Genomic DNA, 13,857 nt, shown 5'->3' with positions numbered 1-13,857 from the left:
GGCGTCTAACTTTGGAAAAATATATAAGCTTCGGCAAAAAACTTCAGTTACGGGAGTATTAAACTCTTTACTGTACTCACAATTCAAAGGAACTATGGCCACAAATTATGGAAAAGAAAATGAAAGCCTAGCAATAGAGCAATTTAAAAAAAAAACAAGTTTGCAAGTATCCGCTTGTGGGCTATTTATCGATAAAATCAAAAACTTTTTAGCGGCAAGTCCGGATGGCCTTATCGGTGAGGATTCTATAATTGAAATTAAATGCCTTTATAGTATAGCAAATATGTCACCAGAAGAGGGAATTGCACAAAAGATAATTGATTACTGTAAATTGGAAGACCATTCTTTAACATTAAAACGGAATCATAATTACTTCTACCAAGTACAAGGCCAGTTACATATTACTCGTCGTAATTATTGTTATTTTGTTGTGTGGAGTCCAAAAGGTTTGCTGTATGAAAAAATTGAGAGGGACGATGAAATCTGGCAAAAAATCGTTCCACTGTTAGAAAATTTCTACCACCAATGCCTTTTACCAGAAATAATTGACGGTCGCATACCAAGAAATTTACCGGCGAGGGAAAGGTCTGGACCATAAATTGTTTTAATTTCATTGTGTAGATGTTAAACAGTAATTTTTTTACAATAAAGCGTTTAAAAACAAAAAATATTAGATCATTGAAGAAGATTGAAAATGTCAAGTGATGTAGGAGGTATTCCCAAAAGTGCATTTTTCTGTAATAATATAACGTATTAAAAAAGTTAAATAAAAACTAAACTAGTTATGTGTATGTACCTAATATGTAGCACAATAAACAATATGGTGCCTCTTATACATAGATTTCAATATTCATTTGTATAATATGATATTATAATAACATAATCGATTCAACAACATGTGGTAGATGCATGTACCACTGGACATACGCTGTACCAGCATTCCATCAAACGATCAGTGGTGTATGTACTTACCATCACACATTTTCTTGTAAAATATATATATATTTTTTTAAATCTAGAACAATATATTTAGTCAAATATAAAAGTTTTTTTTTTGGTTCGGTAGTTGTATCTTAAAAAAAGTGTCCTATAAAAGGATAATATTATGTTGAGTACAACCTTCAAAAGTAATCAAAAAATATTTTAATTAATTTTTGTGTTCCATATCCAACTCGGCAATACGGAACGGAATCATCTCGGGGTCTGTCTGTAACAGGTGTTTTTTTTTTCAATTTTTTTCCATTAATTTATTTGACGTAAACAAATTAAATTTGTCACAATAACTTTAGTAAATAAGCTCGGTAAGTATTGGCACACTCAAGATAAGTCACCAAACAGAAAAATAATTTTAAAAAAACATCGATAACTCGGGACATGACAACACTAGTGGACTAGTGTATCGATATAATTATTGAGAATGTCACATCACTTCGTTGACTGTATACGTATTCAACAAAACCCTCTCCGCCCCCCCTCACCCCCAAATACTGAGAGAAAGGGACACATGCACCTCAGCCTGATAATACCTAAATAAAATTGTCAAAATCGAGGTTTTGTAGTCCTCATTTTTCTACTCCAAAACTGAACCGATTTCCAAGATTTTTTTTACCAAATGTATTGGAAGAAAACATTCTATGTCTGTACGTTTTGTTTTTTTTTAAATACATCGTCTTATTTTTATACTGAACGTTTGTTGATGGCGTTAAAAAAGGGCAATTTTAACAATTTTTGAAGGGTTATAACTCCTATAAAAAGTAACTTATCAAAAAAATCAAAACGTACCGACACGCTTGCGGTCAATATTCATATTATGTAAAAAAAATGTTTTCTCTAGTGACAAAATCCAGAGAGGGAAATGCGGAATACGTTTGTATGGAAAAAACACCACCCGGTTTCCTCTTAATAACACTAGTATGGCACCTATTGCGTGTACAAATCTCGCGACGGCCGGCTCGCCCCTGCCCCCCTTCCTGCCGCGCCTCATGCAGCCCGCTCCTGTTTCGCAATGCGAATTACCGCGAGCGAGAGTTACTCGCTCGCAGGCAAAGGAATCGAAGGCCAAGCCCGAAGTTGCACAGATACCAGATACTGTCAAAGGTACTAAGGCCAAACCTATCCCTTTGCCATCAACATCATCTGTCCAACCACAATTTGAGGTGCAGAAAAAACTGGTACTTCAATCATCACCATCACCATCGGCCGTACCCGCTGACCCATTGGAATCGTCTCCTGCGGCCGAACCCGCCAAACCCGTCGCTCCTGCCACGACTGATAGCTCTACCGATAATACGACTCCCAACATATTACAACCTAAAAGGCTATCTGATCAATGGACAAAAGTTGCACGCAAGCGGCGTGTCACCGTACGGGGTAATCAAAAGAGTGAGAAGGAGCCATCAGTATTGAACTTCTTTCACTGTTATCCCTTCCATCCTGATACTTCTTGCGATGACATGTCGCATTACCTAACGTCACTATATGGCGCCGCATCATATAAGGTCGTAAAAATTAAAACTCGGGGTGAGTACTCCTCATTTAAGATTGGCGTGCCTCAGCCGGCTGTTGCCGAAGTTTTGAAAGCAAAACACTGGCCGCGCCGCACATTCATCAAGGAATGGGAAGTAAGGCTGACGGCGCCTCGTCTTCCAGCGGTTGCGGTCGGCAACAGCTGACTCAACTCGCACACAAAAAAGATCATTTACTACCAAAATGTCAGAGGGTTGAAAACGAAATGCTCGCATTTTTACCATAATGTCGCGGCCGGTGACTGTGATATCATAGCACTGACCGAGACATGGCTAAATGCTGGTGTTTTGACCTCTGAACTTTTTGGTGGTGACTGAGCGCTTTGCAGTTAAACTCAAAGCGAAAACGTCATTTGGACCTGATTTTATTCCGTCATTTTTATTAAAGGGTTGTATAGAGCCTTTATTAATACCCCTACCTAAATAATAGGAAAATAGCCTTGATTATCCCGATCTTAAAAAATTATTTCTCAAACTATCTATATACGGTCGGTGGCCGAGTTGACATCGCGTTTGGGTCCAACCCAGGCGTAGTGTGTTCAATTCCTCGGCTGGCTAAGTCCTCCATCACAACACAAGCAACATTTTCATCTTACGGTGGTGGTAGTAGGAGATTTTCAAATATTGCAAGGTTATTCGTAACCGGGGAATATTTGTCTTTCTTTAAAAAAATATTTTTATACATATATATATATCTAAATTATCGATTTTAAGTACAGTATTGGGAAAAATTTTTTACTATCAAATTATATTCTACTTAAGATATTAGACGTTTTTAAAGTGTGCTATAGTAGGACAGAGGCATGATAAAACTTGATTACGTTCTTTGTACGATCGAGTGCTTGGAATTTAAATAATTTGAGAGTAAAGTCATTCGTCTGATCTCTTCGGGATGTCAAGGAAACGTCAAACATTTTGTTTAACTGATTTAAAGTGTAGTGGGTCAAAATTTGGTTCTTCAGATGCTGCTTTCGAGAACATGAATAGTTACATTCGGAACATGAAAAACGTTTTTTTACAGTTTGATTATGTGGCTCGTCAGACTTCTCTTTTGATAAAACGAATAGTTGCACAAAGTAGATTGTAACGTCGATTGTCACCGCATGTATTAATCTTACCATATTCCGGTGAATTGATCGACCATAGCTTGCAGCAAACATGGGAATTGAAATGAACACTCGGAATATCAATTGAGATATAATAATATGTTGTGAATTTAATTTAAACTTTAAATACAAGAGCAACGACTCACATTTAGAAAACAGGGGTGGTTGGCTATTTGAAAGCATAAACGTAATATGAACTTGGCCACGACATTTACTTGTAAAATTATATTATCTAAACATCTTAAAATAAGACATCACCAATGAGCGCCAGTCTATAAACTATTCTAAACAAATTTATAAACATGATGATATCTATAAAATTATGTGTCTATTTCATAAGGATTATTAAAATGTCTCACGTGCGTGAATAATCTCCCGACAATCAAGCAGCTCGCCCTCAGGTGTGTTCCCCACCAGCCTCGAAAACCAACTGACGAATTCTCTGGAACTCAATGCGCAGAAAAAATTGTGAATCCTCCGAGTGACAGCTGTAATTCAATGCCAACGCGTGTCTAGAAGTCATATTATGTGAGCGGACGGTTCCTACCGCTACAACATGAAAAAGGTTTTTCTCCAATGTGAATCAGAATATGTCTTTTCTTTTGAGAAAATGAATAGTCGCACTCGGAACATGAAAAATATTTTTTCTCAAGTGTGAGTCAGCAAATGTCTCGACAGTCTGCCCTTTTGAGAAAATGAATAGCTGCACTCAGAACATGAAAAAGGTTTTTCTCCACCGTGAGTTCGCATGTGCACCATCAAACTTACCTTAACAGTGGAAGAATAGTTGCACTCAGAGCATTTAAAAAGTTTCTCTCCGGTGTGAGTCAGCAAGTGTCTCTTCAGAACGCGACTTCGAGAACATGAATATTTGCACTCGGAACATGAAAAAGGTTTTTCGCCAGTGTGAGTCAGCATATGGCTCGTCAGACTGCTCTTTTGAGAACATGAATAGCTGCACTCGGAACATGAAAAGGGTTTTTCCCCATTGTGAGTTCGCATGTGTACCGTCAAATATCCCTTTAGAGTACACGAATAGTTGCACTCAGAGCATTTAAAAGGTTTTTCTCCAGTGTGAGTCAGCATGTGGCTTTTCAGATGGCTCTTTTGAGTAAATGAAGCATTGCACAAAGAACATGAAAAAGGTTTTTCTCCAGTGTGAATCAGCATGTGGCTGGTCAGACTTCCCCTTTGAGTAAATGAATTGTTGCACAAAGAACACGAAAAAGGTTTTTCTCCAGTGTGAATCAGCATATGGCTGGTCAGACTTGCCTTTTGAGTAAATGATTTGTTGCACAAAGAACACGAAAAGGGTTTTTTTCTACTGTGAGACAGCATGTGGTTCGTCATATCGCTTTTATGAGAACATAAATAATTGCACTCGGAGCATTTAAAAGGATTTTCTCCATTGTGAGTTAGCATGTGTACCTTCAAATGTTCCTTTAGAGTACACGAATAGCTGCATTCAGAGCATTTAAAGGGTTTTTCTCCACTATGAGACAGCATGTGGCTTGTCAGATTGTGAGTCCGCGGTTTTACATCGGTTTTACCTGGTGTCTGGGTAATTCTTTCAAAGTGTTCTAAGCATTCCTTTTTAACATCTGGCAGGTCTATGTCGATTTCCATGTAAGGAAATCCCCCTTCATCTTCCGCTCGGGGTCCTAATTCTGCCTTGATTGAAAGAGTCTCCGCTTTAATGCTACCTATAAAAACAATAAGAATGGTGAACATCGAAAAACAACAAAAGGTTTTTTTGAACGATTGAAGATAGCATTGATTAACAATGTAGAAGCATTAATTTGGATAGGAGACTTTAAAATTAATTTAAGTAATAGGAATGACCGAAAAGTTCTGCTTCATGGACCGATGCTTCAAGAACGGAAAACTATTTGCTCTTGAGCAACTTCCGCCTAGTATATCCCACTTTTAACTTCTTAAGATACGCTCAGTATCGCCCGGGTTAACACACATAAGAAAAACAGATATAATATAACTACAAAAGTACACCAAATATTCATAGTTATATTCCTAGAAACACAATTCTCAAAATAAACGTGGCTAAAATGGCTTTGGCCGTGTTAAGTGACCATATCTAAAGCCAGTTGCTTCTCACGTTCCACTTATCTACCTCCTACTATCCCTTCTACCATCAGCCTTACAAATACTCAAATTGCTGATGTAGTTTGGCTGTTTCCGGCAAAGACACATTTTATGTGAAAATGCCAAATATATGTATGTAATGTAAGAGAGGACAATTCAAAACGTACAGAGATTTTCTGGGAACGAAAATCTTTTTTTTTTTTACATATGCAATGCAACTAACTGGCAGTCCGAGAAGTCTCCGCACTTTGCCAACATTCTATCTTTGCATCTGGGGCATCAAAATCCATTTCCGTATACGGTATTTCCCCTCCGCTGTCTTCTTGGGGCCCTGGTTCCGTCTTTATGGAAACTGTATCCGGATTTTGTAGATCCATGGCACTTGTGTAGTAGGATTTGGTAATTAGTACAAGCCCAAACAAATAAACCTGAAAAAGAACATTGTTGTAACGGAACTATTATTTGAATGTGCTCGGAATATTCTGTCAAAACAATGATATCGTATGAATAACGCATATTTGGAAATAACGAATTATCCTATTAATAACCATGACAATTTTGACCTTGAAGTCGACATTTGCAATCGGTCGAGAGAATTGTCGTCAGTCGTGTATAACTCAATATATACTATATAAAGTTAAACCAGTAAACCGTTCGTTGAGTTCGCCATTATACTGAATATTGACATTTTAAAGTTCCTCAAGCAAAACGCCAATGGATTTCCTAACTTAGGTACCGATTGGTGTAAGATAAGATAAGTTGCTTTAGACACAGCGCCGTTGTGCATTTGAGTATTATATAACACAAATTAAAGGAAATTGGTCACTCAGTTTGATTCAGAATAACGGTAGCTACCAAAATTAATAGCGATGAATATAAGCATGAGTACTTACCAATAACAATCACAAGTATGGGAATATAAATTAAGCTGCGTAGGCTTAACAGTTGAAGGACTATAACGCAGAATTAGAGATTAAAAATATAATGAAATCACTGGCACTAAGGAAAGCGTACGTCAATTAAAATTTTTGAGCATAGAAATTAAACAATTATGAGTCATAGACAATTATTCTCCTCTACCTATATATATATATATACATATATATATATTTGTATATATATTTTTTTCGTTATCATTATTTTTCAATTTTTATTTATTTTCGATTTCGTATGAAAAGTTTTGCCATTCGAGAAGAAATAATATTTTGAGACGGTACTAAATCGTCAACAAGTGGCAATTACTTGAACATAAACATATATCACGATCATGAAATCCTGTCACTCATATGCGAGCTTTGTCACGTGCTTTGTCGTCGCCCAAACGATATTTTTGTTTGCTGGTTCGTTTTTAAATCTTTGTCATAATGATTTGTATAGGTACCAATTCCTTAGCGAAATTGCATATATGATCTTTGTATCTTGATCAGTATGATATTCGATATTATTTATTCGATATATGATATTATTTTATTATATATTATTTTTATTATTATTATTATTTGTGGTAGAACTACCATAACACAGCAGCTAAAATACCGAAGCAGCATATCTCAGAACCCTCTCTCCATAAATAAACCACTCGCCCTGTTTCTATTTTATTAATTAAAAAGGATGTTTCAATATCAAGTTTACAAAAATAGGTATTATTTCATAGTGAGGGAATTTAAATATCATGTTAGCACACATAGGGCTGCCTGCAAAGATTTCTTTTGAATGTCGCACGACTGTCCGAAAAGGGCGTATTGGTGTAACCAGCGGCGGGCCGTGCCGTTGTAGAAAATATTCCTACAATTGAGATTTCACTCTACTATATACGTTAAATACACACGAGAGGTACGCGTTCTTCTGTGCTCTTCATTATAAGTGATAGATTTATTTATTTATTTATACGCCCATTGGGCTTTTACATACATAGTTCATAAAAAATAATATTCTGAAGATTGTAAGTACACAATATTGGATTATAAAAGGTCCACAGCTTAAACATTTGTTCAATTCGAGCCACATACATTATTATGTAGAGATATGAACCAGCGCATCACCTAATTATAATACGTATTTACGCATTTATCCACGATATTGTGTTTCATTGTTAAATACGTGTCGATTTATTTATGTGGGTAGGGTATATAGTTTTGTACAGTAAGATCTCGCATTATTTAATTTAATTAAACGATTTATTGTTATTATATTATTTATCGTAAAAATGACTAACGAAACGTCAAAAGTAGAAATTAAGTTATTGGAAGCTTGTCAAAATTCATTCTTTACAAGAGCTCAGAGAATATTTGATAGCATGAAAAATTTCAAGACGACATCGTCAAAAAACACTTTTTGCGCAAATGCCACATTTTTACCAGAGATTGGGAAGGAATTTTCGGAAATGGTTAGTGAAATAAACATGCTCAACCTTACAATAAATCCGGAATATATTCCAAATTTTCAAATGGAACAATCATTTGACGAACTGTACGCCATTATTCAACTAACAGCCAGGCAAATAAATAATGAAAATATGAAACAGTCGTCATCTACTACTCAACCAAAACATAATATTAATTTACCAAAATTAACGCTACCCTGCTTTAATGGGAATTTACTGAACTGGAAAATTTATTATGAAACGTTTCTAAATGTAATTCACGAAAACGCAGATCTCTCTAATGCAGAAAAAGTTCAATATTTGGTCGGTTCATTGTCTGAAAAAGCATTACATATTTGTGTTGGGATTCCAACAACAGCGGATAGTTATGAAATTATTTGGAATGCTTTAATAGAGAAATATGAAGATAATCGAACACACGCAGCGTATTATTTCGATCAAATTTTAAACATTAAACAAATAACTATTCCAACAGCATCTAATTTAGAAGCGTTTATAGATCAGTTTCATTCGTAAATTTCGGCGTTAAAACAATTGAAAATTCAGAATTTATTACAATATTTCTCCCTTTATATAGGAACTCAAAAATTAGATAAGGAAACAGCTTTGGCATTCGAATCGTCAGTAAGGAGATTTGAGACACCCTCGAAGAGTTCGTGATTTTTTTGCGTGAACACGTAAAAATATTGCAACGGACATCTGCATTACCGGAATATAAATCGCAACAGCGTATGGAGAAAAACTCACAAGAAGCAATATAGCCAAGCGTTTGTTAGTGTAACAGACAGAAAAATAAAACAATACGAGTGCACTGTGTGCAAATCTATGCAGAAATTGTCTTAGTTAAGCTTGTCTTAGTAAAATGCACTTTGCTAATAAATGTAAATCGGAAAACCGATGCAAATATTGTAATCAAAATCATCACCCTTTATTACATTTTAATACAACAGCATCCGACTCTTCTCACTCTAATGAGCAAGATTTAGCGGAAAATTCCGAGCGTGAATCTGAAAATCCATCCGATAATGTCACATTGTGCACTCTGAATAATGAAGATGCAAACGTTTTTTCTCCAAATCAAACCATACTATTAGGTACCGCATCCATTAATGTTCTTGATTTTAGGAATAATTATCAGAAAATACGTGTCCTAATCGATAGCGCATCGCAAAACGATTTCATTACAACGGAATGTTGCTAACGTCTTGGCTTACATTTATTCCCAAATCGCAATCACGCCACGATTAGAGGAATAGGGGATGTTGCTCAACGCGTTAAAGGAGTTACAATCACGCCACGATTAGAGGAATAGGGGATGTTGTTCAACGCGTTAAAGGAGTCACAATCACGCCACGATTAGAGGAATAGGGGATGTTGTTCAACGCGTTAAAGAAGTCACTAATATGAGTTTTGAGTCTCGTTACAACAATAAAGTGTCTTTCTCCATTCAACCTTTGGTCGTAGACAGCATCACAGCTCACCTTCCAGCATCATCGCTAAATCTAAACGCTTTATCTTATTTAAATTAATTACCAGTTGCCGATGACGAATTACACTTACCAGGGATCATAGATGCAATCATCGGAGCCAATTAATTTGGCCAAATAATATTACCAGGTAAGGTAAACGGCACACGGTTATTACCAAGTGCCATTGAGACCAGCTTAGGATATATAATAATAGGAAATGCACCTACCATCGATAGTTCTTATTCACTTGGTAACTCATTTTGCACAACGACAGAATCATCGATTGAAGAACTTCTGGCAATTGGAAGAGGTCACGGAGTGTGAACTGCTTTCATCGGAGGAAAAAGAATGTGATACGATTTACGATCAATCTACCAGCAGAGATACCTCCGGTAGATATATGAGCTCCATTCAAATCCTCCTCCTCCAAAAATTCTAGAAGATTCTTATCAAGTAGCCTCACGTCGTTTTCTGAGGCTAGAAAAAAGACTAAAAGCATCTCCATCCCTGAGACAAAAGTATAACAACGTAATAATGGATTATCTCGAAAAGGGTTATCTATCCCCTGTTAATCCTGACAGGCTGCTGGAAATTAGTTATTATATTCCACATCACTGCATACTACGAGATGATAAAACAACCACTAAACTACGAATAGTTTTAGACGCAAGCTGTAAGACTAGTACTTCGTATTCTTTGAACGATATATATTACATTCGGGAAAAAACTTACAATTTGATTTATTCAAGTTATTAATTAATGTTCGTTTGTACCGTATCATTGATCTCATATTTGGGATTTGTATCAATCAACCATAACAGATCACTTCTCAGTAGAAATTGGCCTGATGCACAATAGTCCTACTACCGGAACGTCACGTAATAGTATAAAAATGAAAAAAATTGAGAAACTAACTTCTAAAATTAAATTAGAAAATTGGCACTCTACTCTAAATTCCAACGATCTGGACATTGCTTTAAATACCTTTTCTTATATCCTTTTGCAATATATTGAGGATGTCACCGAAGAATCCAGTTTGAATAATTCAAAAAATTAAAAAAACTGAAACCATGGATCACTGATGTCCAAATTTTTTGTATTAAAAAAAGGGACAAACTTCACAAAAATCTACTCAATAATCTGGACACTCAAGCCACAATATTTTATAAAAAATACAGAAATGTATGCAATAATATCATCAAAACCACAAAAAAACTACTACAAAGAGAAACAGTCCAGAGCCAGTAATAATAACAAAAAAATCTGGCATATTATCAAACCACACAATGAATTACATCAACGGCCATGACATCTCTTTAAACTTAAAAACAGTTTGATAATGCCTTCAGAGGGCGAAACAGCTGTCACACGTAATAATAATTACATAGCAGAAATTGTTTATAAATAAACTGTTTTCATAAATATTTTTTTTTTGTTCCGATCATATTATTAGCGTGAAAATTTGTAAACATCACAATATCCCGTTTATCTCGCCATTTCAAAGTCAATACATTTTCCGAATTATACGCTATGACCTGTCCAGTGTCCATTTCTTATTTTCCTATCCAATTTAGGCATTTGCTTCCGATTGGTTCTTGCTGTCCCACAATAATTAGTTTTGTTTTCAAAAAGACATTCAAACAAAGCGGGTGAAGTTTACCAATTATCTACGTAGAGTCGATGCCCACAGCCAAGATAATCTTCAAGTAAAGTCATTGCTACAGATCCCGATATTCCAACGCTGGTGGCTTTCAATGTCTGTTTCATTTCCGGTGTAATAAACATTGCCTGTTTTTACGTCACAGCAAACAAAAATTTTGATGCAAAATCTGTGCCTTTTTTGAAGGTATACCTATACATTTTAAAAGAGAGCCGTCCTTTCCACAATAATAACCTCTCATCAATACTTAAATAGGGATAAAAAGTTCATTCATTTTTTTTTTAACGGTTCTAAAATGCTCCTAATCTTGAAAAGTCTGTCATTATTGTAGCATTGACTTGCACAATTCCTCAAGATAAGTAAAAAAAAGATCCTGGGAAAATAATGTTTTAGAAAACGGTGTCTCTATTGTAGGATTATTGGACCAATATTCTTTGATACAATTTTTTCCAACCAGACTCAAAAGAATTATGGTAGATGAGAAACGTACATTTCTTCCTTCGTAGTGTCGACCCATTTTTCAATTTTTGACGACGCTGATACATTATGGGATGCGGATTTTGCGTAAATGTTTGTTTCGGAAACAATGGTGTTTATAATTTCTTTTATAAAAAACAGTTGGAAAAGTTGCAGTTTAAGATAATCATCGTCCAAATAAACGTGTGTTTTTATTCTGCACTGGAAATCATTGAAGTTGTGCAGTGTTGGGGTGAAGTTTGTATCATCCCATATTCTAGCTTCCTCCCGTCTCCGATTAGCACTAGGTTGCGATTCTACTATAACCACAGACATAGGAATTAATAGACGAGAAGATAATGGCGAGGGGTAAAATCAACTGTTGAAGAACGAAGGGAGTAAGGCTGACTGTGATTCGTCAATAAATCAATCTGACAGTAAATAGGCATCTCGCATTATAATATGTATCACCATTTAGTTCTTAAAAGTAAAATCTGCTTTTGAATGAATAGACATTTCTACATGGGAGCGCAAATTACTCGCCACGTTATGAACTAATTTGCGAAGTCCAAATTCGGCAAGTAAGGCAGCTTCTATTTTCAGAGTCGTAGTTAGTTTCAGAGTATTTAGTTAAGACACTTTTACAAATGTCTCATAATTTACTTACCCCAGTAAACAACGATGAGCACACTTGAGAATCGCTACACTGTGATGTGATAGTATATGTTTCTAAAACTGATCCATATAATACGGTGTGAATAAGCTTAAAATAAAGTAAAATAATGCTTACTTATGGAATGTATTACGACAGTTGGGTTTATTCTCTTTTTCACATCTATTTTTACAAGTTTTCATATCACAAGTCAACATTTTGCCGTGTTATTTCGTAAAATGAACCGATGATGCCTCGACCATAGTTCGCACAAGAATGATGACGTCACGTTTTCAAATTTCACTTGAGGCCATATGCGAGCCCAGCCGGCTTAATGGAACCGGTATGGGGAGTGGGGATAATACGCTTTTAATCACTTAGGGCAGGTCTACTAATATTCATATGTCTATGACTATAACCGTTTCCTCATCATCAGTAGAAAAATTATCGGAGAATATTGATAGATCGTCAGTGGTTTCAATACTTTCGTCTTCATCATCATTATTTTTCATCAAAATATCGGCGATTTCATAATCTCCTAAATCCATGAGGTTTTTGATGTTTTAATAGTACACTTTGAATCACTAAAATCACCAAAAATATTGTAATTTCCGGCTAACAAACACAAAACACAAATAATAATTTTAAAAACGTATAAACATATGAATCACAATACTCAATATATCACAAAACCACGAAAAGGGTATTTTAATACGGTTTTATATACGGTTAGATCACAAGAAAAGTTTAAAAACTAAGGAATTTACAGTTTGAGATAATACTACACATTGTACTGAACATCTATGCAAGTCTGTCAATCTGTCAATCGACTGTAAAATGCCGGTTTCCTCTCTGCGGTACCTTAGGGAAGGATTTGCAATTGATACACAACTTTGCGAATGTCGTCGGACAAATGACTGATTGAGCCAGTTTTTTGCATATTTATTGAGTTAAAATTCAACAGTTTCTACACGTGTTAATATTCAGCAAGTATTTTTTATCCCGAAATAGGATGCATGAGAGCAGGAACCAAGAAAAAATAACCAAAATTTAATTACTTCGGTTAAATCCTATTTGACACATGATACGTGTCCGGTGATAAGCATCATAAAAGATTCGGCGCGGCGTCGTAAAATTTCAATGCCATTGTTTACGATTTGTTCTTTGTAGTAATTTGCAAGTACCTAAGCAGGTCGAGCTGTTTACTATTAATTAGTTAGTCTGCATTCTTCTCTTGACGCCAAATATCTAACAACACAACATTTCTTGATTTCAAAAACAGTCAGAATACACAAATGAAACTTTAAACAGCTTTATTGCAAAAATACAATACATGCACATCTGACATGGTTTTTCGGGACTGTCGATTTGTTAGGTTTGTTATTGAATATACTCACATTTAAACAAAAGGTTTTAAAAACAATGGCAATGGACGAAAAAGTTATGGGACAGTAAGGACAGTAAGGACAGGATTGGTCTCGTCGAAAGAGAATCACAAAGAAATGG

The 13,857-nt window shown here is 35.6% G+C and overlaps 1 protein-coding gene across 1 annotated transcript; it reads right to left on the bottom strand.

Moving 5' to 3' along the window:
- Nucleotides 1-2,531: 2,531 nt before the first annotated feature.
- On the bottom strand, nt 2,532-6,748 carry LOC149416344 (uncharacterized). The gene is made up of 4 exons (XM_089641959.1): nt 6,625-6,748; nt 5,955-6,159; nt 4,369-5,334; nt 2,532-2,677 (listed from the first exon to the last, which is right to left on the bottom strand). The coding sequence occupies exons 2-4, from the start codon at nt 6,106-6,108 to the stop codon at nt 2,532-2,534; spliced, it is 1,266 nt and encodes a 421-aa protein (XP_089498085.1). The 5' UTR covers nt 6,109-6,159; nt 6,625-6,748.
- Between the last annotated feature and the right edge of the window lie 7,109 nt (nt 6,749-13,857).

Source organism: Hesperophylax consimilis, chromosome 17 (genome assembly GCF_061612785.1).
Source record: "Hesperophylax consimilis isolate HC1 chromosome 17, BYU_Hcon_1.0, whole genome shotgun sequence".
NCBI lineage: Eukaryota > Metazoa > Arthropoda > Insecta > Trichoptera > Limnephilidae > Hesperophylax > Hesperophylax consimilis.
This window is presented reverse-complemented; position numbering and strand designations above follow the sequence as displayed.